Raw genomic sequence first — 25,695 nt, forward strand, 5'->3', positions numbered from 1 at the left:
ACGTGGCCAGACCGCTTTTTCTCGGCATGGCGCTTTTCGATTTTAATTATAAGCACCTTCGAGCAGGCGCTTATAATTAAAGTCGATAAGCACCATGCGGAGAAAGAGACATTCAGTTCTCTTTTGGCTGCTGGTCACACTCACAGCTTAATGGAAGTCGACAAAGTAGTTCCAAGCGTTGAGGTTTGATAGGCGAACAGTGCAGCTTCAAAGCATTTACCATACCCGGGGAGATGATATCCAATGTACCAGACAAGCATGTGCATTCACACGTGCACTGCAGTTACACGTCATTGATTTCATTGCAAGACACTCCGACTGCAAAAGAGATTAAAATGGTACGTAGAGTAGCTGCTCATGGTCATAAACTGTACAAGCAGCCAAAATATCTTCCGAGTGTCTCGTGAAGTTATTATATTTATTACTGTGTAAACTCAAGTACAAACACACAGATATATTAGGTATAATTACATCATTAAATAATCAGCCAATTGCTCTTTTAAAATGTCTAAGGATGATATATGATTGGGTAGATTGTTCCAAAGTTTGATTGTTGGTGGTAGAAAGGAGTGTAGGAATAGGTTAATTCTGGCTTGTGGAATTCTGTATCATTTGTGGTGTCCCCCTGGTGATTGATGTGAGTGGTAGGGTTGGGATCTCTATAATGCCTTCAACAAGTTTAAAAAACATCACTAGTTTGTTGTAGGTACGACGCTGATCTAGAGTAGGCCATTTGAGATTAGAAAGCATAGTAATAACACTACTATTCCAAGAATAATCATTAAATACATAGAGTGCTGCACTACGTTGGATCTTATCTAATTGTTGAATATCGCATTGTAGGTGTGGTGGCCATACAGGGGATGCGTACTCTAGGATTGGTCTTAAAGGACTTATATATAAGTTACAGAAATACTTGTCCAGAGTGCAGGAAAACGGTCGTGCAGAGAAGTGAAGGATTTGTCAAATAGTTTTGATGAAATGGCAAATAGTTTTATGTGGTGTGTTCTTGTGTAACGACTGCCATGAGTCCCATAGACCCTTTGTAGGTGAGCTGCTGCCATAGCAACATCCGCCATTTTAGAATACAACCCGTTTTTGCAATCCTGATGGTGTTGCTTTCTGTAAGGATAAAACAATACCCGGGAAGTAGAGCTGCTTCTTCTGCATTCTACGGCTAAGGTTAAACCTACGGTCTCTCCTATGCTATCAGGGTTGCACAATGGGTTGTACTCCAAGATGGTGGATGTTGCTATGGCAGCAGTTCATCTACAATGGGTCTATAGCGAGAATATCAAGACCGCCACATGCTGAAGTAGATATGATCTGAGAAGAAAGATGTCAATACGTCCCAATGCTATATGATGAACATGACGTGGAACTGAATTTCTACTGTGAAAAATGTGAACAATTGATGTGTCAATACTGTAGAATAAGATATCGTCTTAAGCTGTGAAGAAAATGGCTAACAAGCAGACAGTAGAATGATGATGGAACCAGTAGAGAAGATAATTGATGGACTAGCTAAAGCACACAAGAAAGTCTCCTCCACCAGGGATAAGATTGGATCTCAGGCAGAGTTGGGGGGTAACTAGGTACTTTTGTAACTAAGTTATGTAACATAATTATTACTTTTAAAGTGACTAAGTAATGTAACTAGTTACGTACACCCTTTGTAACTAGTAACTTGATATCTGTCCAAAAAGTAACTAAGTTACAATAGGTAAAGAAACAATAGTCAAACAAGCCAGCATGTTAAACACACAGAGATCTCTATTTCGATTCAATGGATATGGTAGAAACTAAGGAAAAAATAGTACAGTAGTTTCTCCATAAATCAGAGCCATATAAGTACTGAGAATGCTTCTATATAAATGTTTATTTGAGTCCAAATAGAGATCTGTGTGTTTAACATGTTTGCTTGTTTGACTCTTGCTTCTTTGCTTTTTTTCAGCAATCTCTATTCCCATGTTTTAATTTTTTACACTAGTTTGTTTACTTTTTATAAATCCATTTACGGATAACCAACATGATAATAAGAGGTGCTGGTGGTGTTTGATATTACACAGTACTAAACAGTCAGTCATCATGTACAGTAGCTGTATAGTCAGCTAATACTATCAGAGTTAACAAACACCAGTGTATCATTGAATGTACTTTGTACTATACAGCTTTGACATATCCAACAATAGGCAGTGTACACAACGCTCTGGTATGAACTTAATATATGACTTCATATGTTCCAGTGGACCTATACTTCTTCCAAATTAACTTCTAAGGCTTCTTTTGTGAGCTTCCTAAGGTAGTATTTAGGTGTGTGTTCTATTAGGATTTTGGCAAAAAACAGGTGATCTTTATTATGAACCACTACTGTGGTTCATGATATACACTATAATAAATATAGTGATCATGCTTTAAAAGCCAGAACACTTTTAAATTTTTGCACGATACATGCCCCTACCACCACTGTCACAGCTTGTGTACGGTGGGTGCTCTGTTATATCCAAACACCTGTGTATCACAATTGTGTTCAGATGTCCAGATAAGTGAATCCCACTCATTTATCCACTTTGTTCAACCACTCTAATAGAGCATACAATACTCTAATAGAACAAGCAGTATAGTGTAAAACTAATAGAAGAGGCAGTCATTTGTACTGCTCAGATAATCAGGAATTCAGATATTCAAAGTCTGGATAATCAAGGACTGTATTGTCCTTCGTGATTCAGCTTGAGTATAACAGACAAAACAATAGCTGTAACTGCCACGGAATCAGGAAGTACACACATGTTTGATACCAATGGTAGCTATTTAGTACAGTACAGTTCAACAAACTGGTGATGGTGAACTATCTGGTCCAGTAAGTATCACAGTATAGTATTTGTTGCTTAATCACATTCAGTGTTCCAGTATGATGATCAGTTTATCCATGCTATTGTAGAGATGTACCGATAATTGGATCGGTGATCGGATCGGCTGCTGATATGGTTATTTCTGCCATATCAGTATTCGGCACAAATGCTCTGAGAACTGATGGCAAATATGAGTACCAGCAAAGCAGTGGTGTATCTATGGCAGGGCTTTGTAGGGCCTAGGCCCTGCTAAATTTGGCTAGTGCCCTATCAAACTGAAGACTACTAAACCCACAATCACCAACTTTTCATGGGTCATTGCATTATCTAACAAGTGAAACTAGTTATTCTCTACTAACTTACTGACCAATTTATTAGTATTGAGCTGTCACGAAGCCAATAATTACGTAGTCTTGTTGAGTAGGGTCTGGTGACAAACACAAGGGTTTTGGGACCTCAGCTGTAATGCGATTTAATAGGCTAGAACGACAAAGATGGCCAACTGGAATCATGGATACAAATGCATAAGCAATATGGTGGCGGGCCCAAAAACGTAGTGTAAGTCATCAGACCCTACTCACCTACTCAACCACGCAGTGAGTGGGGTCTGGGCACAAGACTAATAATTACGATGATTCTAATTAACACCCATCAATTGAGCACATGACTAAATCATGATAAGGACATGTCTTCCTAGTGTTTTTGTAGTTCATATCTATAGATCCTTGTAAGATGTCATCAGGTATAGGTGTAGTGTTGTCTTGTTCTAATGTTTTTAGTGTTACTGTACAATCTGAACAGGTTATGCACCTATCAATGTATTGCCCCACCACCCCACCCCTCGGGCATAAGTGGGGCTTTACAGGGGGAATTGACACGAAACTGCTGCCCTACTATGGGGCATTTGATGATCGTTATTATGCGCCCAAGTTTTTTTGATGCCGAAGGGGGGTAGTGGGGCAACACATTGATAGGTGCATTAAATTAGGCCACTCCAAGAAATTTCATTGTTTCCAATTTCCCACCCACATTCAGATTTTCCTCCTGCATGGTAATTCATTATTGCTGTCAACTGGACATTTTTTTCATTATTTATCCTGTGATTACATAGCAGTACTAGTTTAGCATTCAAAAGGCCCATTTAGCTGGCTTTTCACTGTTCAGGTTCTTAGTTTAAATATTTCTACTGTATTCTTACTTGTAGCTCTAAGATGTTAGTATTATGGGTCAGGGGGTATTGTGGGTCACATAGCTTAAAATAAATTTAAAAGGTTAAATCATGCAAATTTAAGATGAAAGGAATGTGCTACCACTGAGAAGTGATCATAAGCTAACCACAAATCCAATTAAGATGTTACACAGGACTTTAAACTATGTCACTATAGAAATACCATTCCAGATTAGCTACCTGTACCCCTTACCATGTAGTAAACAGGACAAAGATATGAAGTATACGTACTAAGTTAACTAAGGTGTTTTGACGGTCTTTAGAGTTCCTGCTAATGTTTCCACAACATTTACCATAATTTGACATGAAATGATGACTTTATGAACATAGTGACTCATAATCCCCCCATAAGACTTGTAATACCAACACTTACATGGCTTCAGTGAAAAGTCAAATGCCCAATACTTGGTATGTAAATTTTAGAAATTTTTGGATAATGTAGCATATGGTTACACCTTTCCCTGCAAGTTTTGTAACTAATGTCTTTGATCAGGCTGTAGGACCTAGAGCTGTACCGATAATCGGATTGGCCAAAATATCGGCCACCGATATGGCAATTTTTACCAATATCGGCATCGGTACAAAACAGTATGAGGACCGATATCGCTACCGATATTTATACAGCAATAGTTTGTACATAAACGGATTATAATATTGGTTTTCTACGTTATCCATGTGGCTGTTCAGTAGCAGTGGCTTACTGTTCACTGTACAGCAAGCGCTACGCTACGAGAAGCCATACAAATGCACGCGATTCTAGTGTTTGTTGCTGGAAAGCTTATCAGTCTTAAATAAATGAAGCTGTTAGCTATACATATATAGTACCTTTGTAATATAAAAGAACAGTCACAGGATAACCAAGAAAACCTACTGTACCAGCTTTCACACAAGCCAATAAAATGCGGAGTAATGCAGAAATATCCGTTTAAGGCTCAATGGGAGTATACATAAAAATGTTTGTGTGTGCCTAATTGTCTGGATTGCACAATAGAAACCCAAGCCACTATTACCACAGGCATAGAGTGAGCAATGAATATATCCATATGTTGTTGTAGAGTAGGTAACTGTACACTTTTGCATAGATTAACTATGACTTTTGTTTGTAATGCAAATATCGGATCGATTATCGGTTATCGGCTTCTTTTGGTGGTATCCATATCGGATATCGGTACATGCTAAAATCCCATATCGGTACAGCTCTAGTAGGACCAGGTGTCCTACAGACCTTCAACACTTGTGCTGTAGAGCTTTAATAAATTTAAAAAAAAAAGGTGTGAAATATTGGGGTCATTGTATTAGGTGATAGTGGTGCTTTTAACTTAAGTGACTCTTAATTACCACAGCCACGTCTATAAACTACTTCATGAAAATCTAAAAGCATGTTTTTGTAGCTGAAATGGCCTCAGATACCATTTTGCAGCTGTTGAAATTCAAATTTTTTCTGGGGGAATTCCCCTGCCTTCAGCAGCATATACAGTGCCCTAACTGTGCCCTACCAATAGCGAAAGTCTAGATACGCCACTGCAGCAAAGCAATGAAAAGCCTTTTTTGCTCACTACAAACAAATAGAAAGTCTCTCTATACTATTTCATTAAAATGCTAAGTTACAAGAAGCCTTATGACTGCACGTGTAAGTACTGCTATTTGTGTTAGAATATTCTTACACAGATCTTTTGAAAACGGTAGCTGTTACACTTTAAGAATAAAGAACTACATCACAGGAAGCTGAACTGAAAATCTGTGTATAGTAGCCATCTTGAAAACTAATCAAAACACGGAGTAATCCGGACAAGCCGGGGAGCATGTATTATTAAAATATTTGTGGTACCTAATTGTCTGGGTTATGTATTAGAGGCAACACCACCATAGGTGACCTATGCCTTAACAGCCTTATAGTTACATCACTTCTGTTTTCTCTAAAAATCGATGCATCATTCAGTAGCTATACCTGCATGTAGTTCTATTTGGTTTACATTTTACAGAATATACAATAATCAGATCGGTATAATCGGTATCGGCTCTTTTAGGTACAGATTAATAGGATATCGGTTCAACTGAAAAATCCTTATTGGTACACCTCTACACTATTGGATCAATTCAATTGAGTAGTCCCTATGATGTAGCAGTCACCAATAACAATCAGGTACTTGTTACTAACTATGTGATCACTGCATGTCCATCTTTACTCTTGATGGTAACTATGTGGGCAAGATTGGTACACCAGGTAGTAATAGGGGTCAGTTATGTAGTTCATCCAGTGTGATTGTTGACTTGTATGGCCACATAGAAAGTTGTAACAATTGTGTATCAATCTTTTTGACAAAGATGGTGTCAGTAGGTTCGTGGATCATACACTGCTTTGGGTCCAGTGGCTCTATAGTGATAGTCAATTTTCATCTCCTTGTGGAACAAGTCCTAATGGTAGTATTTCTGTCTGTAACCACGATAACAAACGTTTATGAAGCCAAATGACTTAATGATTCTATTTTTTGAATAGTCTGATTTACTAGAAGATCACATCAAATTAATACAGGAGTGAAACAATTAAACTGGAACTCTTTGAGCATTCACAACTTTATTGTCAAGTGTGTATGAATGTGTGAATTTTAATTTGCCAATATAAACCAATGGCGTGTGTGTTCTATTAGAGTATTTGTCCATGCAATGACTTGTACATCTTATAGGCACTGAGCAAGTTTGAGTCCCTATCCAGTCAGATACAGAAGAATGGTAGTGATATTGATGAAAGACTGCACACTGTTTGTTCTGCTCTGTTGTTTAAGCTTCCCCCACCAAAACCAGGATGTGAACTCCCTGAAGCAAAGGTGTTGAGTAACAAGTATTTGTGTGTACATGTGTGTGTTCTTGGCATAAATGTTGCTAGAAACTTGTATGCTTCATTTATTACAGAGTGTCAGAGTGCTCGTTGTACTTGTTGTGGTATACATTAACTCTGGCAAGTCTCCCAGACTGAAATCGTACTATGCTCACTGGGAAAAAAAGATCTTTGATGCTATTTCTAAAGAGTGTTATAGGTCAGATTGGTGTGAATTTTAAGGAATTTGTAGTCCTATTTTTCTATAGATGGTGCTTGGAAGTTTGAACTCTTCATCTTACCATGTGCTGGGCTCTAAAAAGCCATTGTTCATAGATGAGACATTACTGTCAGCACCAGAAGTGGTGCTTCATCTGCCTGCTAATGAGCTGTGCAAGTTGATGATGCAAGCCATGAGGGATGTAGTGGAAGGGTAAATGTAGCATTCAATATAGTCTATTGATAAACTATATTTGATATCTAATGAGCTGTGCAAGTTGATGATGCAAGCCATGAGGGATGTAGTGGAAGGGTAAATGTAGCATTCAATATAGTCTATTGATAAACTATATTTGATATTCAGTACCAAGTTGTTCCCACATTGGAAGAATGGTTCTTGTATAGAGGAAACTCCACAACAAGTACCTGGACAAGATGAGCCAGTGACGTTCACATTCTTCTCAGACATCAGTATGCGCCCTGATGTGGCAGACAAAGCTGCTATGGTACAACAGAACATTCAGGGGAAATATTGAAGTATCTGTCAGTGTGGAAGAAGTATAGACCATTGTGGAAGCTGCAACGAGTATGTTGTATACTGTGTAAAAGTGTGTATGTTCCAATGATGGTTTCTTATTCTGTGAGCATAAACAATTCTTTTGTATGCTACACTGTTAGAAAGAAAGGGAAATAGGAACATGCTGATACGCCACACCATGGGTATCAAGACACATGGTAGTGTATCATGCGGCCCAAGAAGCCGGCGCGCAACACCCGTGAGTATATTGACACGAAGAACGAAAACGCAATTTTCGCACCTCCATAGCTCTGTACTGCCTTGATGAAACAAGACGAGTTTTGCTGTGGACACGCCCTCCAACGTCAGTACTCCACATTCCAAGTTTGAGCAAAATCGCTTCAAACGTTCCCAAGATATGCGACTTCAAAAGTTGGCTTAGATTCTTTGTTTTTTTCTTCTTATTTTTCTTCTTTTTGCACACTTACAAAAACTGCTATAAAACGCAAACGCCATATCCAATTGCCTTGAAATTTGGCACAGAGAAGGGGGGTATAAAGGCGCATCTCGGTACCAACTTTGACTGGAATACAATAAACAGGCAAAGAGTTATTAGCAATTAGTCACGAAAAATAACACCTATATGTTGTCACGCCTACAGGGTAAACCGCTTATGGGAAGAAGCTGAAAATTGGTGGGTGAATAGGTTAACTATTGAACCTCAAACCTTTTGTGGTTTGAAAGAAATCGAGCTAAAAACCAGGAAGATACAACGAAAAAACCAACAGTGTGTAACAATTATGCAATCGAGACTAGCTAATAAAAAACGACAACTTGCCAGGCCTACCAGAAAAACCACTTGGGGTAATGCTTTGTACAGATGGAGTAATCATCTTAGAAAGGCTCTTCAATGGTGTATAAGAATCAGACTTAAAGCCACAGGGTTATAACATGAAATCCAACTTGGTGTAGCAAGTGAGAGATCAAGATACTCTAATAGAGCAGTCATCCTAATAGAACAGTCACCCTGAAGAGAATTCAAGAGATCAGCTACAAATAAATCACCCTGTAGAGAGTTCAGCTACAAACACTTCACCCTGTAGAGAGATCAGCTAGAAGAAGTTACCTTGTAGAGAGTTCAGCTACAAACAAATCACCCTGTAGAAAGATAAGTTAGAAGAAGTCACCTTGTAGAGAGTTCAGTTACAAAGAAGCCACCATGTAGGGAGTTCAGCTACAAACTAGTGACCCTGTAGAGACATCAGCAAGAAGAAGTTACCTTGTAGAGAGTTCAGCTACAAAGAAACCATCATGTAGAGAGTTCAACTACAAACAAGTGACCCTGTAGAGACATCAGCTAGAAGAAGTTACCTTGTAAAGTTAAATAAAAATAAATAAATAAATAAAACCTTGTAGAGAGTTCAGCTGCAAACAAATCACCCTGTAAAGAGATCAGCTGGAAGAAGTCACCTTGTAAAGAGTTCAGTTACAAAGAAACCATTCTGTAAAGAGCTCAGCTGCAAACAAATCACCTGTACAGAATTCAGCTACAAACAAATCACCCTGTAGAGAGATCAGATAGAAGAAGTCACTTTGTAGAGAGTTCAGTTACAAAGAAACCATCTTGTAGAGAGTTCAGCTGCAACCAAATCACCTGTAGAGAGTTCAGCTACAAAAAATCGTCCTGTAGAGAGTTCAGCTACAAGAAGTCACCTTGTAGAGAGTTCAGCTACAAAGAAACCACCATGTAGATAGTTCAGCTGCAAACAAAGCACCCTGTAGAGAATTCAGCTACAAACACATCACCCTGTAGAAAGATCAGCTAGAAGAAGTTACCTTGTAGAGAGTTCAGCTACAAAGAAACCATTTTGTAAAGAGCTCAGCTGCAAACAAATCACCTGTACAGAATTCAGCTACAAGCAAATCACCCTGTAGAGAGATCAGCTGGAAGAAGTTACCTTGTAGATAGTTCAGCTACAAACAAACCATCCTGTAGAGAGACCAGCTAGAAGAAGTTACCTTGTAGATAGTTCAGCTACAAACAAATCACCCTGCAGAGAGATCAGCTAGAAGAAGTTACCTTGTAGATAGTTCAGCTACAAACAATTCACTCTGTAGAGAGATCAACTAGAAGAAGTCATCTTGTAGAGTGTTCAGTTACAAAGAAACCACCATGTAGAGAGTTCTGTAATAAATATATGTATTATATATATAATTTGTACATTTAATGATAAAATTAGAAATATTTAAAGTATTTAACATTTGCTTCATCTTTTTGTCTTCCTGTGGTAAAGAAAAAAGGATAGGTTTAAAAAGCCCCAAAGCCAGCATACAAATACAAAAAGAAGTGAAATCCAATCCAAAACAGCCAAGCTGTAAAAAAAGAGTGCGGCCCTGAGAAAGGCTATGGTGAAAAAAGATGTGAAATCCAAGGTGGCGGCCAAGAAATGGCTGTGATGGTAGGTTAATAGTAAAAATTTAATAACACCAATTCAGGTGAATTTTGTGCCAAGACCAAGCAGCACCAAAATTCACCTGAATTATTGTTAGGCCACTCCAAGTCATACCTTAGTTTCTGGTCACTCCCTAACCAACAAAAGGATGCGGGCGGGCGGATGATCAGGACTTCAGGACTATAGACTCTTACATATACACCAGTAATGTATACTGTGATGACACACTGTATAGTATTATTATTTGCACAATTTAGCAGATTCATGTTGATTTTATATTTAGTCAAGCTTAACAAACAGCATAAGTAGTTATACTTCTGCAAAAATGCACTAGGAAAGTTGTTGATGGATCATGGCTAGCTACACTGCTTTAAAACAACTGAGCACAACAATATATAGCTAAGCACTATAGGAAATGTATTGCCCATGTAGCTTTGCAACTGAAATGCCTCAATAGGTATGTCAGGAAAGTAGCTATATCACTATGATTTATCAGCTAATTTGTTCAAATGATCTAAAATGAAATTACACATCAGAAACTCCTTCATTCAAATGTGAACTCTTGTTGTAAACCTTGAGAAAAGTAACTGTCAAAGTTTTGAGTCATTGGGTGCTCCAGGTTAGTGTTTTTCAGTGATCATGTGGGAAAGTTGATGTTTTAACTAAGGGCTTCTACTTGCCAATCATGGACCATACAATTTTAGTCGTCCAAGGGCAGATCCAGACTTTTAAAAAGGGGGGTTCCACTTTGAAATTGCAACTTTAGCCTAGCTGTGTAAGTTGTCACCTGTTGACAATAGCTGCCACCTCACCAACTATATTTCCTTCCTTATTTATAACTAGATATATAGCTTGCTACACTGCTCCTGAAAAGACTACTGTGACTGCTCTATTAGAGTATCTCGATTTGACTGCTCTATTAGAGTATCTCGAGTGAGAGAGGCTTTTCAAAAGGGGGGTTCCATGGAACCCTTGGAACCCCCCTGGATCCGCCCCTGTCGTCCAGTGGAAAAGTTGAAGTTTGAGCGCGCAGAATGTTACCAGCTTTCCGTACCAGTGTTCATTGGTAAGTAAGTCGAAGTTTGGAAGAATCACTAGGCTAATCAACATATGAATTATATTCTTATGTAACTTTTAAAGCTATGGCCTATCTGATGCTATTAAGTTAGTGGTTAATGCTACTCAAGCTACTGGTAACAGAAGCAGCATTAATTACAGCTATATAATCAAGGACAAAACTAGTCAGAAACATTATTTATTAGTGCGGCATATATACCTAACTGTAGTTAAGGGTAGTATGACTACTCTATTAGAATCCCTGACTGCTCTATTAGAATATCTCGATCTTTTGCAGCAAAAAAATCGGTCTCTTGCTGGGTCACGTGCACTTAAGCGTCGTATATTATAATAGTCCTCATAAACTGGGGTTCCAGGTTTTCCATGCGGGCGGGTGACCAGAAACTAAGGTTTGACTTGGTGTGGCCTTATTAAAATTTTTACCATTAACCTACCATCACAGCCCTTTCTTTGCCGCCACCTTGGATTTCACATCTTTTTTCACCATAGCCTTTTTGAGGGCTGCACTCTTTTTTTACAGCTTGGCTGTTTTGGATTAGATCAAGACACACGGTAGTGTGTCGTGCGGCCCCAGAAGCCGGCGCGCCACACCGTGATCAAGACACACGGTAGTGTGTCGTGCGGCCCAAGAAGCCGGCGCGCCACACCGTGAGTATATTGACAGGAAGAACGAAAACGTCATTTTCACGCCTTTGTATCTCGGTGATCACTTATCTGATTGGAACCAAATTTGCTACACAGTTGCCCGCCAGCCAAGGGAGTCTACATTCCAAATTGGAAGGAAATCGCTCCAGCCATTTCCGAGATACGAGCTGCCAAAGTTTCGTTTTTTTTTCTTCGTTTTTTTCTTCTTCGTCTTTTCGCACACTTGCAAAAATTGCTATAACAAGCAAACGCGTACTCCGATCGCCTTGAAATTTGGCACACAGAAAGGGAGTCCAAAGGCGAATCCTAGCATCAAATTTGGTACAAATCTGATGAATGGTTCAGGAGTTATGACCGATTATTCGCGTAAAACAAGATCGATTTGTTGTCACGCCTACAGGGTAAACCGCTTCATGGAATGAGTTGAAAATTGCTATGTAGATGGAGTAACCATCGTAGGAGTGCCTTTTGGTGGTTTGAAAGGAATCGAGATAAAGACCACGGAGATATGACACAAAACCCAACCTGTGTCACAATTACGCGATCGATTTTTATGAATAAAAAAGTATTAGTTTTCACGCCTACTAGGCAAACCGCTTAGAGCAATGAGCTGAAAATCGGTGTATAGCTGGAATAATCTTCATAGAAAGTCCTTGCAGTAGTACAGAAGAATCGGATTACAAACCACTGAGTTATGATTCGAAAGCCAACTCCGTGTAGCAAATGCGAGATCGAGATACTCTAATAGAACAGTCACCCTAATAGAGCATTCGGCTAATTTATTTACTCCATTATAGAATTTTATTACATCACAAGTTATTCTGTAGGGAGTTCAGCTACAAACAAATTACTCTTTAGAGTGATCAACTACAAACAAAACACTTTGCAGGGTGTTCAGCTGTAACAAATCAACCTTTAGAGCAATCAGCAATGAACAAATCAACACAAATCTACCTGTAGAAAGATCAGCTAGAAACAAATCACCCTGAAGAGAGTTCAGCTACAAAAAATCACCCTGTAGAGACATCAGCTAGAAACTAGACACAATGTAAGGAGTTCAGCTACAAGCAATCACCCTGTAGAGAGTTCAGCTAAAACAAATCAACCTACAGAAAGATCAGCTACAAACAAATCACCTTATAGAGAGTTCAGCTACAAACAGATTACCTGTAGAGAGATCGGCTTCAAACAAATCAACCTGCAGAGAGATCAGCTACACACAAATCAACTTGTAGAGAGATCAGCTACAAACAAATCACCCTGTAGAGAGATCAGCTAGAAACTACACACAATGTAAGGAGTTCAGCTACAAACAAATCACCCTGTAGAGAGATCAGCTACAAACTAGACACAAAGTAAGGAGTTCAGCTACAAGTAAATTACCCTGTAGAGAGTTCATCTACAAACAAATCAACCTGTAGAGCAATCAGCTAGAAACAAATCACCCTGAAGAGAGGTCAGCTAGAAACTAGACACAATGTAAGGAGTTCAGCTACAAGCAAATCACCCTTTAGTGAGTTCAGCTACAAACAAATCAACCTGCAGTGAGATCACCTACAAAAAAGCACCTTGTACAGAGTTCAGCTACAAACAAATTACCCTGTAGAGAGATCGGCTACAAACAAATCAACCAGTAGAAAGATCAGCTACACACAAATCAACTTGTAGAGAGATCAGCTACAAACAAATCACCCTGTAGAGAGATCAGCTAGAAACTAGACACAATGTAAGGAGTTCAGCTACAAGTAAATCACCCTGTAGAGAGTTCAGCTAAAACAAATCAACCTGCAGAGAGATCAGCTACAAATAAATCACTTTACAGACAGTTCAGCTACAAGCAAATTACCTTGTAGAGAGATCGGCTGCAAATTAATCAACCTGCAGAGAGATCAGCTACACACAAATCAACTTGTAGAGAGATCAGCTACAAACAAATCACCCTGTAGAGAGATCAGCTAGAAACTAGACACAATGTAAGGAGTTCAGCTACAAGTAAATCACCCTGTAGAGAGTTCAGCTAAAACAAATCAACCTGCAGAGAGATCAGCTACAAATAAATCACTTTACAGACAGTTCAGCTACAAGCAAATTACCTTGTAGAGAGATCGGCTGCAAATTAATCAACCTGCAGAGAGATCAGCTACACACAAATCAACTTGTAGAGAGATCAGCTACAAACAAATCACCCTGTAGAGAGATCAGCTAGAAACTAGATACAAAGCAAGGAGTTCAGCTACAAGCAAAATCACCCTTTAGTGAGTTCAGCTACAAACACATCAACATGCAGTGAGATCACCCACTAAAACGCACTTGTACAGAGTTCAGTTACAAACAAATCACCCTGTAGAGAGATCAGGTAAAAGAATTCACCTTGTAGAGAGTTCAGCAACAAAGAAACCACCATGTAGAGAGTTCAGCTGCAAACAAATCACCCAGTAGAAAGATCAGCTAGAAGAAGTTACCTTGTAGAGAGTTCAGTTACAAAGAAACTATCATATAGAGAGTTCAGCTACAAAGAAATTACCCCGTAGAGAGTTCAGCTAGAAGAAGTCACCTTGTAAAGAGTTCAGCTACAAAGAAACCATCATGTACAGAGTTCAGCTACAAAGAAACCACCTATATAGAATTCAACTACAAACAAATTACCCTGTATAGAGATCAGCTAGAAGAAGTTACCTTGTAGATAGTTCAGCTACAACAATTCACCCTGTAGAAAGATCAGCTAGAAGAAGTCACCTTGTAGAGTGTTCAGTTACAAAGAAACCATCATGTAGAGAGTTCAGCTGCAAACAAATCACTCTGTAGAGAGTTCAGCTACAAAGAAACTGCCATGTAGAGAGTTCAGCCTCATACAAACCACCTTGTAGAGAATTCAACTACAACAAATCACCCTGTAAAGAAGAAGTTACCTTGTAGAGAGTTCAGCTACAATGAAACCATCATGTAGGGAGTTCAGCTACAAGAAACCACCATGTAGAGAGTTTAGCTGCAAACAAATCACCTGTAGAGAGTTCAGCTAGAAACAAATCACACCGTAGAGAGATCAGCTGGACGAAGTCACCTTGTAGAAAGTTCAGCTACAAAGAAACCATCATGTAGAGAGTTCAGCTGCAAACTAATCACCCTGCAGAGAGTTCAGCTACAAAAATATCACCCAGTAGAGAGATCAGCTGCAAAAAAATATCCTGTGGGGAATAATGGGCATGTAATAAATATATGTATATAATTTGTATAGTTACTAATAAATTCAAAAATAATTGAAGTACTAAAATTCTTCTTTAAGTTCATTTATTCTTCCTGTAGTAAAGAAAAAAACACATGGGTTAAAAAAGCCCCAAAGCCAGCCATAGGCTGGCTTTGCAGTATACAAATACAAAAAGAAGTGATATCTAATCAAAAACAGCCAAGCTGTAAAAAAAGGTGCGGCCCCCAAAAAGGCCATGGTGAAAAAAGATGTGAAATCCAAGGTGGCGGCCAAGAAATGGCTGTGATGGTAGGTTAATGGTTACATTTTAATAACGACAATTCAGGTGAATTTTGTGCCGCTTGGCCTTGGCACCAAATTCACTTGAATTGTTGTTATTAAAATGTAACCATTAACCTACCATCACAGCCATTTCTTGGCCGCCACCTTGGATTTCACATCTTTTTTCACCATGGCCTTTTTGGGGGCCGCACCTTTTTTTACAGCTTGGCTGTTTTTGATTAGATATTATTAACAGGAAGATAGAAAACATGTTTTTCATGCATGCATCACTCCATGGTCCCTTCTTGGAAAGTACACAATTTTTGTATTATAGCTTAGGCACCTTACATTCAAATTCCAGCAAAATCACTTTATGCATTCATGAACTACAAACCTTCAAAGTTAGGCTTATTTTCTTTGTTATTTTTTCTCCATTTTTTTCTGCATGGGGACCTAATTTTTCTGGTGCAAATCTGATCAGTATTTACGCAGTTATGGATGATTATTTGTATTCAAAAGATTTATTTTGTCACACCTGCAGGGTGAACCACCAAAGAAAATTTGTTTATGTATAGGTTAACTATCATAGTTCAACCTTTTGTAGTTTAAAAGGAACTGCAGTGAGTGCTACAGAGTTACAAAGAAAAAACCAAAAATCATGGGATTCAAAATATTCTCACCAAGTAGCAAAAAGTGCACAAAAACGTTGTCAAAAAAGTTGTCTAAAGTTTGAACTAGGGATGTCCATACTTAACTCCACACCGCAAATTTCACAGCAATCGAGGTACAATTTCATGTTTTATACTAGCTTTTGAGAGTGTGTGAAGGCATAGAAAAATTAAGCCCCTGCAAAATGCGAAGAAAAAAAATTTTGAGGGCCTGTATTTCACAAACCCATATGGGATATTGCGTAAATTTGGTATGTGGAGTGCCGAAGGTGGAAGGCAGCTATAATGCAAAACTTAATCAAGGACCATGGAGTGATGCATGTATAAAAGTACTTTTCTTTCTTCCTGTTGAAGTACCCATAGTGTGGCATACTGGCTTTCTTGGCCACACTGTTTGTCTTGATCTATAGCTAATCACTATTGTATTGAAATAGGTAATAGCACAGTGTTTGCTTATTTTTATCCAAATTTACGTGTTCCTACAGGATATAATGTTGGAGAAATTTGCACAGAAGGATCCCTCCTGTACCTCGTATGATGAAAAGCTTCAGTTTTATGATGCATTATCAGAAGAGGTATAACATATTGTATATCTCAGTATAATTCATTAGTGTACTGTTACAACAGGTGATGACTCAGCCAATGAAGAAGGAGATAGATTGTATTATGTTACATCTGGAGCCACTGGCCTGTACTATCAAAGAGAATGCTAGGACCTGGGTGACATCACTTGGTGACATCACTTGGTGACATCACTTGGCAAGTTATTAAATGATTCTGCAAAGAGTAGATTAATGCAACTGGAAGACAATTTAGAGGTACATATTAATATAGTGTGAAGAACATGGTACTGTATATTTGGATAGTGATTACAAAAATTTCAAGAATTGTCATCTGTTGTCAAATAAATACAAATTGAAGCTGAATGGATATATATGTACTAGATAAAGCACCGTCGCGAGTGCTATATGGGAAATGTAGCACGAAAAGAGTGGGTGAGAGACAAATATAGCATGAGACGAAGCCGAGTGCTGTATTTCCCGTATAGCAGAAGTGAAGGCAGTGCTTTATCTGGTATAGAAAACTGTCAACTTGAGGTACACACAAGACACACGAAACAATTAGAAACTCACGGAGTAGTGTTATCATCGGTAGAATAGACATTGCGCCTGTGTTTTGCCTGTGTTGCACTGTGTTGCGCCTTCATTAGTTGTTTTGTGAGTCTAGTCCATCTTCTCAACAACTAAAAGTTTTTGATTGTGGTGCTTTAATAAGCATATTTCTGTGATATTCCTAGGACTCATCCGTTTATGTGAATAAAACGTAGTAAGAACGTTCACTGCTGCTGACCACAAGCAACCATCATCAAAATCTTCAAGTGTGTCTATAAATTAAATCCAGTGGTTTTGCTCTTACTGGTTGGGTTGGCTGGTCAACCAGCACAGTCAAGCTATCAGCCTACACTGGCTTGGTTGATTGGTTGTACTGGCCAGAATGAGTGATTATACTCACTCAAAGTAGGCTATCAGCCTGCAAAATAGGCCTGGCAGTTCTATAACTACCTGATATAGAACTGTGGTCTATTAAAGTGTTCTATAACTGCCCATAATACCATACCTGTTTCACTGTCCATTCAAAAGTCTCAATAGTAGCAGTGAAATTTATCCCGTATTTCACTGACAGCAGTGAAAAAGTTGTAATTGTAATTTCATTGGCTAGAATTTATGTTAACAGTGTAGCGCCAATTAGTGTTGACGCATGTTTAGTACATAGTGACAAATTGCATACATAGCAACGCTAATGCACAGCATGCGTATATGTAGGAGTATGGTATTAACTGGGAATAGCATGGGTAGCAGTGAAATTTGGGATAAATACCACGAGAACACTTGTGCTTGTATGGTGAATATAGAACACTTTTTTACTTTGATCCTCCCATGCAAAATTCTTTATACAGCTAAGTTTCCTGCCGACGATTATCCTTGCATACCACTTTGGATGAAAACAGTATGTTGCAATCAGTAGTCCTTTTTGATGTGACCAATTATAGTTTTTAGTTCAATCACAGACAGTGAGCATGCAGATTATGGCTGGCAGATGAGATTCAATACCAAGTTCATGTCATATGGTGACATGTGACTTCATAATAAAAAGAATAGCCTTGTGCTGTCTGCTTTAATTTAGTAGGGAGGCATGCTAGACATTCTTAGATTTTACAACATGTTTGCAAGTTGGCATTTTTCAAAAAGTTAACCATTTGAAAAAATATATAACTCATTATACGATAACAGGAGTTAATTAACTAATGTAAACATTTGTTTGTTTTGTGGTGTACATTAATGGACTGGTATGTCCAAACTCTCTAATAGAACATACACTTGCACTACTTTGATTAGCTAATACAGTTAACAATTATTTTAATATCACATTTTCTTAGGGGTTGTTTGCAGATCTGAAGAGACCACCTGATACTTTAGAAGATCTCAAATTTGTTCTCAGTGTTATTGCCAATATTAGAGCAACTTCTTTAACTGTGGAATTGAAATATCGTGACATTCGTGAGAGATATCGTACTCTAGTGATGTATGATGTACAGGTACTTACACGTGTGTAAATATACAGCAGTGTTCACCATTATATGTATACCATAGTATTTATGCATGTACAAGTGTGCCATGTTAATTCATAGTACATTATTCTGTGTTATATATACAGGTTCCCGAAGAGGAGCTTAAGTTGTCTGATGGACTAGAGCAAATGTGGCTGGACTTGTTCAAGGAGGCTAAAATGGTTGACCATAGTCTAGTGACTGAAGAAGAAGTTCACAATAGTCAGTAGTACCACACTACTATATGTAATGATCACATCACTTCCTCTATTATGTAGATAACTTGTGAACAAGTGAAGGAGTGGTCTGGGACATTGTGGGCTAATCTGGATATTGAACAACTGACTAATGGTATTGATGAGTTTACAAGAGTATGCCTTTCGAACTTCCTATCTGCCGCATACTGGAGGAGAAGACTAAAGAGTTGATGTTGTTTCTCTATTGAAGAATGATGCTTTAAGGGTGTATGTGTGTACATGCCATTGGTTTGTAAACTGTATAATGATGCAGCTTATAGCAGTGTAATTAAAAAGTAGTAATTAAAAGACAAAGTATATAGGGTTCCAGTGGTAAAACGTAGTGTTCAAGTTGACAAATGTAAAGACAAACATGTAGAGTTTTTAGTATTGAAACTTAACAGGTGAATAGTGTACTTTAACTTCTAGGGTTGAACTTAAAATTTAGCGGTGCATCACAACATATTAAAGACAGGTCTATATAGACAGTAGACACACCTTGCAATTGGTATATATCAGCAAGCAGGAGTAATCAATGCAGTATGATTGTGCCAGGGAATGATGTTACACCTGTAACAGGTTTGGGCAGTTATATGGAAATCAGCCTTATCAATGTCACATTTTACAACTCAAGTATTTATTATTAAAATGAGGCATTCCAAACTACCAATCAGCTTTACAATGATTAGAATCATTAGTCATGATCAGTACCTTGAATTATTACAACAACTTCTATGAAATATTTTAACAGGTACACAAGTGCTATAATGGTGACAGCAAAGTACACATTTCTATACTACTATGACACCTTAGATCAAAGGAAAACCAGTGTGTATATATATCACATATTGCACCATCTCAAAATGTTAATGAGATATATGCACTGTAAACAGTGCATATATCTCATACATTGCACACCTGCAGTATCTCACCCAGAAATCATAAGATTTCTGTTATGTTTCTTCTCTTATATAGGAAACCAAGTAAGCTGTGATTGTGGGATTGAATTTTGCAAAACATTGTGATTGTGGGATGGATAGGCCTGAGTTTATTATGCTTTTAAAATTGCCTATCATCCTTTTGAGCATTGCTCCAATATTTTCCCTATTATGTCCAGTTATGCCCCAAGTATGTTCCTAGAAAATCATATCTTGACTGTTCTATTAGGGTATCTAATGTATCTGTGAACTTTCTATTAGGATACTTCAGCAAGCGGTGACTGTTCTATTAAAGTATATCGATCTTTTGCCACTTTTTCCTTCACAAGGAGCTGCAAATCAGATTTTTTTTACTGTTTTATTTCACGATTCCTTGTGTATCATGCATATTCTGACAAGTGAATGTGTTACATTATAATACTCTCAATAGTACCTTGACATATTATGTCGAATGATTAGCTAACCAACACTGTGAAAAAAGAGGAATATAATATGGTATATCTAATGGCTTAAACTATACAAATAATCTCAGTATAGCCTTGCATTATACTAACTATCTTATACTTTAGTATAAACCCCATCTTATATTATGGGAAACAGATTATACTTTAGTTTAATACACATTCTTTGTATGGCTTTGTTTACTTAACTAAATGTGATAACTTTTTAGCTTCACCATCAGATCTCATTATTGTCTCATTTTTAGCTTCACCATCTCATTAGCTATCACCATCTCATGTGACTTAAGGTTTTTTTTACTGTACCAAACAAAGTCATGATGATTTTACAATAAGTAGCTACACTTCTGTTAATCACTATAGCTAGCTAACTATAGCCATAGATAATATATACCTTACCAGGTATATATTATCTATGCTATAGCTATAGCTTCAGTTTGTTGTGATAATTTCATACGCACACATTTTCATACAGCAAAGCATCTAATACCAGTAAAATTAATTATTCAATCTAAGAGCCATACAAATCTAGAGTTTCTTGCACAGTTAGCACAGCTGCAAAAGTTCGTAGTAATGCTTGTTTAAAATTGAAGGGGAGCGCATGCGTATTACTGATGCAATTAAGTCGCCATCTTTGTCGCTATTGTTGTATCAGAGGTTGTAAATGTGAGTGATACGACGGTGTATCTCGCGGAGAGAGTGTACGCGATCGGCGCCATCGTCCAATGAGCCACGATGATAGTTATGGACCACAACTGTACATCCCTCAGCCTGCTGGCTGTAGTGGTGAAGTGGCACGGCCAAGTGGACAATTCCTTCGATGGCAGCAATCAAAAACAGCTCTAGATGAGTAAGTATTAGACTAAAATGATAGCTTGTACGATAGGTTTAGCCGTATTAAATTGTTTATTGTGTATTGTATGACAATGGCCTGCAAATGATTCAACTTTGGTGTTGCTGTGTACGTATTACATGTTTTATATCCTGTTATATCTCAGCTTCTGGCGGATGACGAGTGGACACAGTTCATCAGCCATCAACGGTAAGAGTATGCATGGTCTGCTCTTACGATTTTGTATATTATCTCTTCAGAGGTACAGTTTCTTGTCGAACCTCTTAGTTCTACAGGCTGTCAGTGTATAATATCTGCAGTGTTAGTTTCCTTCAATGGCAGCTGCTTCCTTTAAAGAATCTGGTAGTGACCATATGTGGACAGTTTTGTTCTTTTTTCACGGAGTTGTTCAACGTCATCTTCTAATTAATTACAGCTGTAAGTGCATTAAGCCTGATTGTGTTTTTATTCATTTTCTTTTCAATGGGGTAGGAATTACAGACTTGGTGATTCTTATTGCTAACATCTGTAAGTAAGTACACTGAGAGTGTCCAGTATACAATTTATATTTACCTTCGTTTAGGTTTGTGGAAACTGGTCTCATTTCTTCATGTTTTTCACTACTTTTTATCAACAGCTGACGGCTGCTACCTTGTCTGTCACTGTAAATGAGTTGAGTGCTTTCAAGAACCTGTTCCGTCTTGTTTGTCCTTATTTCACTGACCATGCTCGTATTGCTAACAAAAGTAAGTTCACTGAGAGTATGCAAATTATATTATATTTAGTCTTGTTTCAGTTGTACTTAGTGATTACAAGATTCTTGGACTTGGTTATCAGTGTATCAGATGCTTCTTGTGAGCTTACGTAACACGTTAGCCCAACAAAGTCACATACTAAGTGGCTGTTTTATGTCTGGTTAGACTCACTGATAACACCGGTAAGTACACCAAATAATCCAGAATATGAATTATGTTTGCCTCCATTTAGGGTTGTGAGACCTGGTCTTATCAGACTTGTCTTAGATGTACATGGATTGTCGGTCTCAGTTTTAAAAGATTGTTACAAACTGTAAGTATAATGGTTGTTCAGTATACGCATTATATTTACCATCTTTAATAGAGTTGTGGGATCTAGCCACCATTCTACATGGTAATACTAGGTTCCAGACAAGGTCGTGGTTTTATGAGATTCTTATTGTTACAAACTGTAAGTCCAACGATTATCCAGAATACACATTATATTTACTATCTTTGTATTAGAGCTGTGGGACAGTTCTACCAGACGACTAACAGATTGTCACAGAGTTCTACATAGTGATGATAATACAGGTAATTTGTAATGGAACTTGTGAATTGTATTTACTGCCTTACCTGCTGCAGTTGGATAAAGACTGATAAACGACGAAATTGATTTGATACTGCCATGGCCAAGGAGACATTGATTTACTAGCTGTACCTATTGTGGTTTTAACATATTTACAGAATTAAATTCATTACAAATATAATTATAGAAATTATTTAATTAAGGTAGCCACAGATTATAGGAAAGTAAAAAAGTACAGTAGTATAGTAGCCAATATATGGTTGAAATAGGCTTAGTATAGTCTGATAATACACCGCAGTGTACTAGTGATTTAATCTCTAATATATGACTGTCTTAAATGTATTCAATAAGCTTGTTATAGTAAAGTCCTAATCTAATAATATATGCTGTACTATTTCATTCCAATACTAACATAATAAGACTGTTATAGACCTTATTATTCTGAGCTTTTTTCACAGTGCAATAGAACACTTGTTTGTCAAGGTCCAATCCCTTGACAAAAATTAATCTGGCTGAAATAGTGTTTTATTGGAAGAAAATCTCTTGACAACTAGTGTTACCATAGTGATACATGCCCATAGCAACAACACGGTTGCTAGGTAACTGTTGCTAAGGCAAACATCACTTTGGGACCATAGCAACAGTTGTTAAGTGTGATTGGTCTTTGCAGTGGTAATTTTTTAAATTTCTGTTGCTTAGTAACAGTTGCTATGGTTGTCAGATTATTTTTTAATTTGTAATACCATAAATTTGCTTTATTTTCATGTAAAAATTTTTTGCAATAAAAAATTTTATGTAAATAGTTTTGAATGATTTACATGAATGACTGCTCTATTAGAGTAGTTCAATCTTATGTAAAAATTTTGTGTAAGAAATTTTCATGAAATTAAAGTTTTTAGACATCAGCCTATTATGCTTTTAATTTTGCCTATTATGTTATGCTGCAGTGTAGTGTTGCTCCAGTATTAAGAAATCTGTTAGTATAGTATTGGTATTAGTATTTAACCTTGACTTTCAATGATAGTAAAGTACTCAGTATTACTTTTGGTATGTAAATTTTAAAAGTAAGTATTTTAAAGTATTTACTACCAAAACTTGATTTGTTAAAGCATAGGTTACCAAAAGTTATAGTAAGTAGTCAGTACATCACATAATTATATCTAACCAGTTATATAGTAACAATTAGTCTGAATCTGCCAGTGCAATCTACAGATTTCTTTGAATAAATATTTCTGTTTAAATTTTTGTTTCTCTTTCCACTAGTAGCATCCCACCAGTTGAAATAATGTGCTCTATAGGGGCAGTTGAGGCTGGTACTGCTAAAATATCAGGCCATTAAGGAGCTAATACTGGAAAATGCCTGTTTCTCAACCCAGTAATCTAATGGATCTATTCTATGCTCTTCAATGGTTATACTGGCATGTGATTATTTAATAACTCCCAAATTCCAAACAGTTACAATGACCTCCAACAATTCCAGATACCAAAGCGAACTAAGCAATTAATATACTCTATACTAATGACAGACCAAACAACATGAGCAAAGTAATTATTTGAGCCTAAGCACAAAGAACACTTTTAAGGCTTGCCTACTTGTGGTGGCTTTGAAAAGAAATCTTCAAAAGTTTATATGCTGTAAATAATGTAAGAACTCAGCTGAAATACTGAATAAACGAATCAGTCACTTATGAAATACTAACTAAATCTTGATGAAGCAATTATAAGCAAAGAGTAAGTACTTAGTATCTAACCATCCCTTTACTAAAGTATTGAGTATCTCTTTAGTAAATCATCCAACATGTGGTATAGTATTAGTAAGTAATACTAACAGAAAAAGGACTATACTTTTCCCAAAGTAAGTATTAGTAAAAGTATATTGGAACAACACTACTGCAGTGCTAAAATTTTTGCCTATTATGCTCACAATTATTGCCACAGTTCACATGTTTTGTTACTTTCTAATGAATAATGATAAACTTTGGCTTATGAACAACTGGTTAAATGTAAAAAGTACTCATTGTGCAATAAGAATTTTGCTGCATTGTAAACTATAATAACAGTCATGTTAAATAACTACTTAATGCCATATCAGTGGCATCGACTGTTGTAAGACAACCTTTTTCAGTGGCGTGCATTTTTGCATGCAGTATGACAATTATTCTGCCTATTATGCTAGCATTATGCTTGATGTTTTCAGGCACCTATTATGCTCAAAATTAAGCCAGCATAATAGGCTGGTGCCTACAAGCTTTGCATACAAAAATTATTTTACAACAAAAAGTAAATTACGGTAGGATGGCTGGCTGTGGTATTCAGGATTAATAGTTCTTGCATTGTAAATAGGAAGGAAATAGTGCTTGGCTTTGACTCGCATTATCACTGCTTGAAGGTTCTTAGTTTTTAAGCTGTAGTTGTACCAAGTTAGCTATACTGATAGTAAAATATCAGTAACTTTAAGTATATAATATGGAACATATTGTTTTACTAAGTTTTAAACTCTCAGTAAAACATCAGTGAATGCGGGTTTACTGAAAAACTACTAAAATAACAAACAATTAACTGTTCCATATACTAGACACTCTAGTAAACTAAGAAACTTCAAGCAGTGTATTTTACTCCTTCCTGTTTACAATGCTTGCACTATTAATCCCAAACACCACAGCCACCGTCCTATTACATATACAGAGTTTTCAGCTTCTCTGGCAACCAATGCATACAACACTACAAAAATGGATCGGATTTACGTATATTTCCTTGTTTCAGGAAACTCACGGAAAGACGATCTTTCAAAGCCCTCTAACTTTCCATATATTTACATTGTACGGTAAACATATGTAAAAAATTGTTAAGTTTTTAAAATGTATGCAATGGAAGTTATTTAGCTAAGAATTTCATTACTGATGGATACTACTGAATGAGACTACAACGCGCGAGCTAGTTAGACTGCTAGACGATCGCGACAAGCAAGCTTAAGCAGCCATGCCAGGGATTACTGGTACAGGGCGCTCTGAATGGTCACTCTGAGTTAGATCTAGTCTACCTATTCGGCTATTATCACCAGGTAATCTAGTTGAAGTCGTTATCGCCATCGCAGAGTAACCTAGCCTCACCGCAAAAACTTGCAGCAGCGCATCATTGCGCTAATGTTTCTTGGAAATGTTAGTTTATTATAGTTTACGGAAGTTGTAACGAAGCTGCTGACGGTGATGTGTGATAGTTTGGCGTAGTGATGTGCGATATATCGAAAAAATATCGATTTCGCGATAATTTTGTCGATATCATTATCGTATCGATTTTCGATACTGCTTTAGCAGATTTCGATATTTATCGAAAAGGTAATATTTTGCGAAATATCGAAGA

At 37.4% G+C, this 25,695-nt stretch overlaps 2 protein-coding genes across 8 annotated transcripts; both read left to right on the forward strand.

Annotated features, from left to right (window-relative positions):
* The first annotated feature begins 79 nt into the window (after positions 1-79).
* On the forward strand, positions 80-19,078 carry LOC136245708 (dynein axonemal heavy chain 10-like). Of its 2 annotated transcripts, XM_066037193.1 has the most exons (9): positions 80-338; positions 6,765-7,115; positions 7,165-7,328; positions 7,479-7,700; positions 16,426-16,515; positions 16,568-16,758; positions 18,378-18,536; positions 18,656-18,770; positions 18,827-19,078. In XM_066037193.1, the coding sequence occupies exons 6-9, from the start codon at positions 16,735-16,737 to the stop codon at positions 18,835-18,837; spliced, it is 309 nt and encodes a 102-aa protein (XP_065893265.1). In that variant the 5' UTR covers positions 80-338; positions 6,765-7,115; positions 7,165-7,328; positions 7,479-7,700; positions 16,426-16,515; positions 16,568-16,734; the 3' UTR covers positions 18,838-19,078. The 2 variants fall into 2 exon arrangements, with proteins under 2 accessions (XP_065893265.1, XP_065893266.1); XM_066037194.1 differs by lacking the exons at positions 80-338; positions 6,765-7,115; positions 7,165-7,328; ... (1 more) ...; positions 16,426-16,515; positions 16,568-16,758 and adding an exon at positions 17,899-17,947.
* Positions 19,079-20,679: 1,601 nt separating this feature from the next.
* Positions 20,680-22,516, forward strand: LOC136245466 (uncharacterized). 6 transcript variants are annotated; one of them, XR_010695871.1, is made up of 10 exons: positions 20,716-21,030; positions 21,179-21,222; positions 21,273-21,450; positions 21,505-21,544; positions 21,596-21,758; positions 21,809-21,949; positions 22,000-22,080; positions 22,132-22,218; positions 22,272-22,340; positions 22,392-22,516. XR_010695871.1 is itself a non-coding variant. In XM_066037002.1 (9 exons), the coding sequence occupies exons 1-4, from the start codon at positions 20,906-20,908 to the stop codon at positions 21,651-21,653; spliced, it is 417 nt and encodes a 138-aa protein (XP_065893074.1). In that variant the 5' UTR covers positions 20,680-20,905; the 3' UTR covers positions 21,654-21,758; positions 21,798-21,949; positions 22,000-22,080; positions 22,132-22,218; positions 22,272-22,340; positions 22,392-22,516. The 6 variants fall into 6 exon arrangements, 2 of the variants coding, with proteins under 2 accessions (XP_065893074.1, XP_065893073.1); XR_010695870.1 differs by having other exon boundaries at positions 20,717-21,030; positions 21,505-21,540; XR_010695873.1 differs by having other exon boundaries at positions 20,718-21,030; positions 21,355-21,450; positions 21,505-21,540.
* Positions 22,517-25,695: the final 3,179 nt, after the last annotated feature.

The sequence above is a fragment of the Dysidea avara genome, chromosome 15 (genome assembly GCF_963678975.1).
Source record: "Dysidea avara chromosome 15, odDysAvar1.4, whole genome shotgun sequence".
Taxonomy (NCBI): domain Eukaryota; kingdom Metazoa; phylum Porifera; class Demospongiae; order Dictyoceratida; family Dysideidae; genus Dysidea; species Dysidea avara.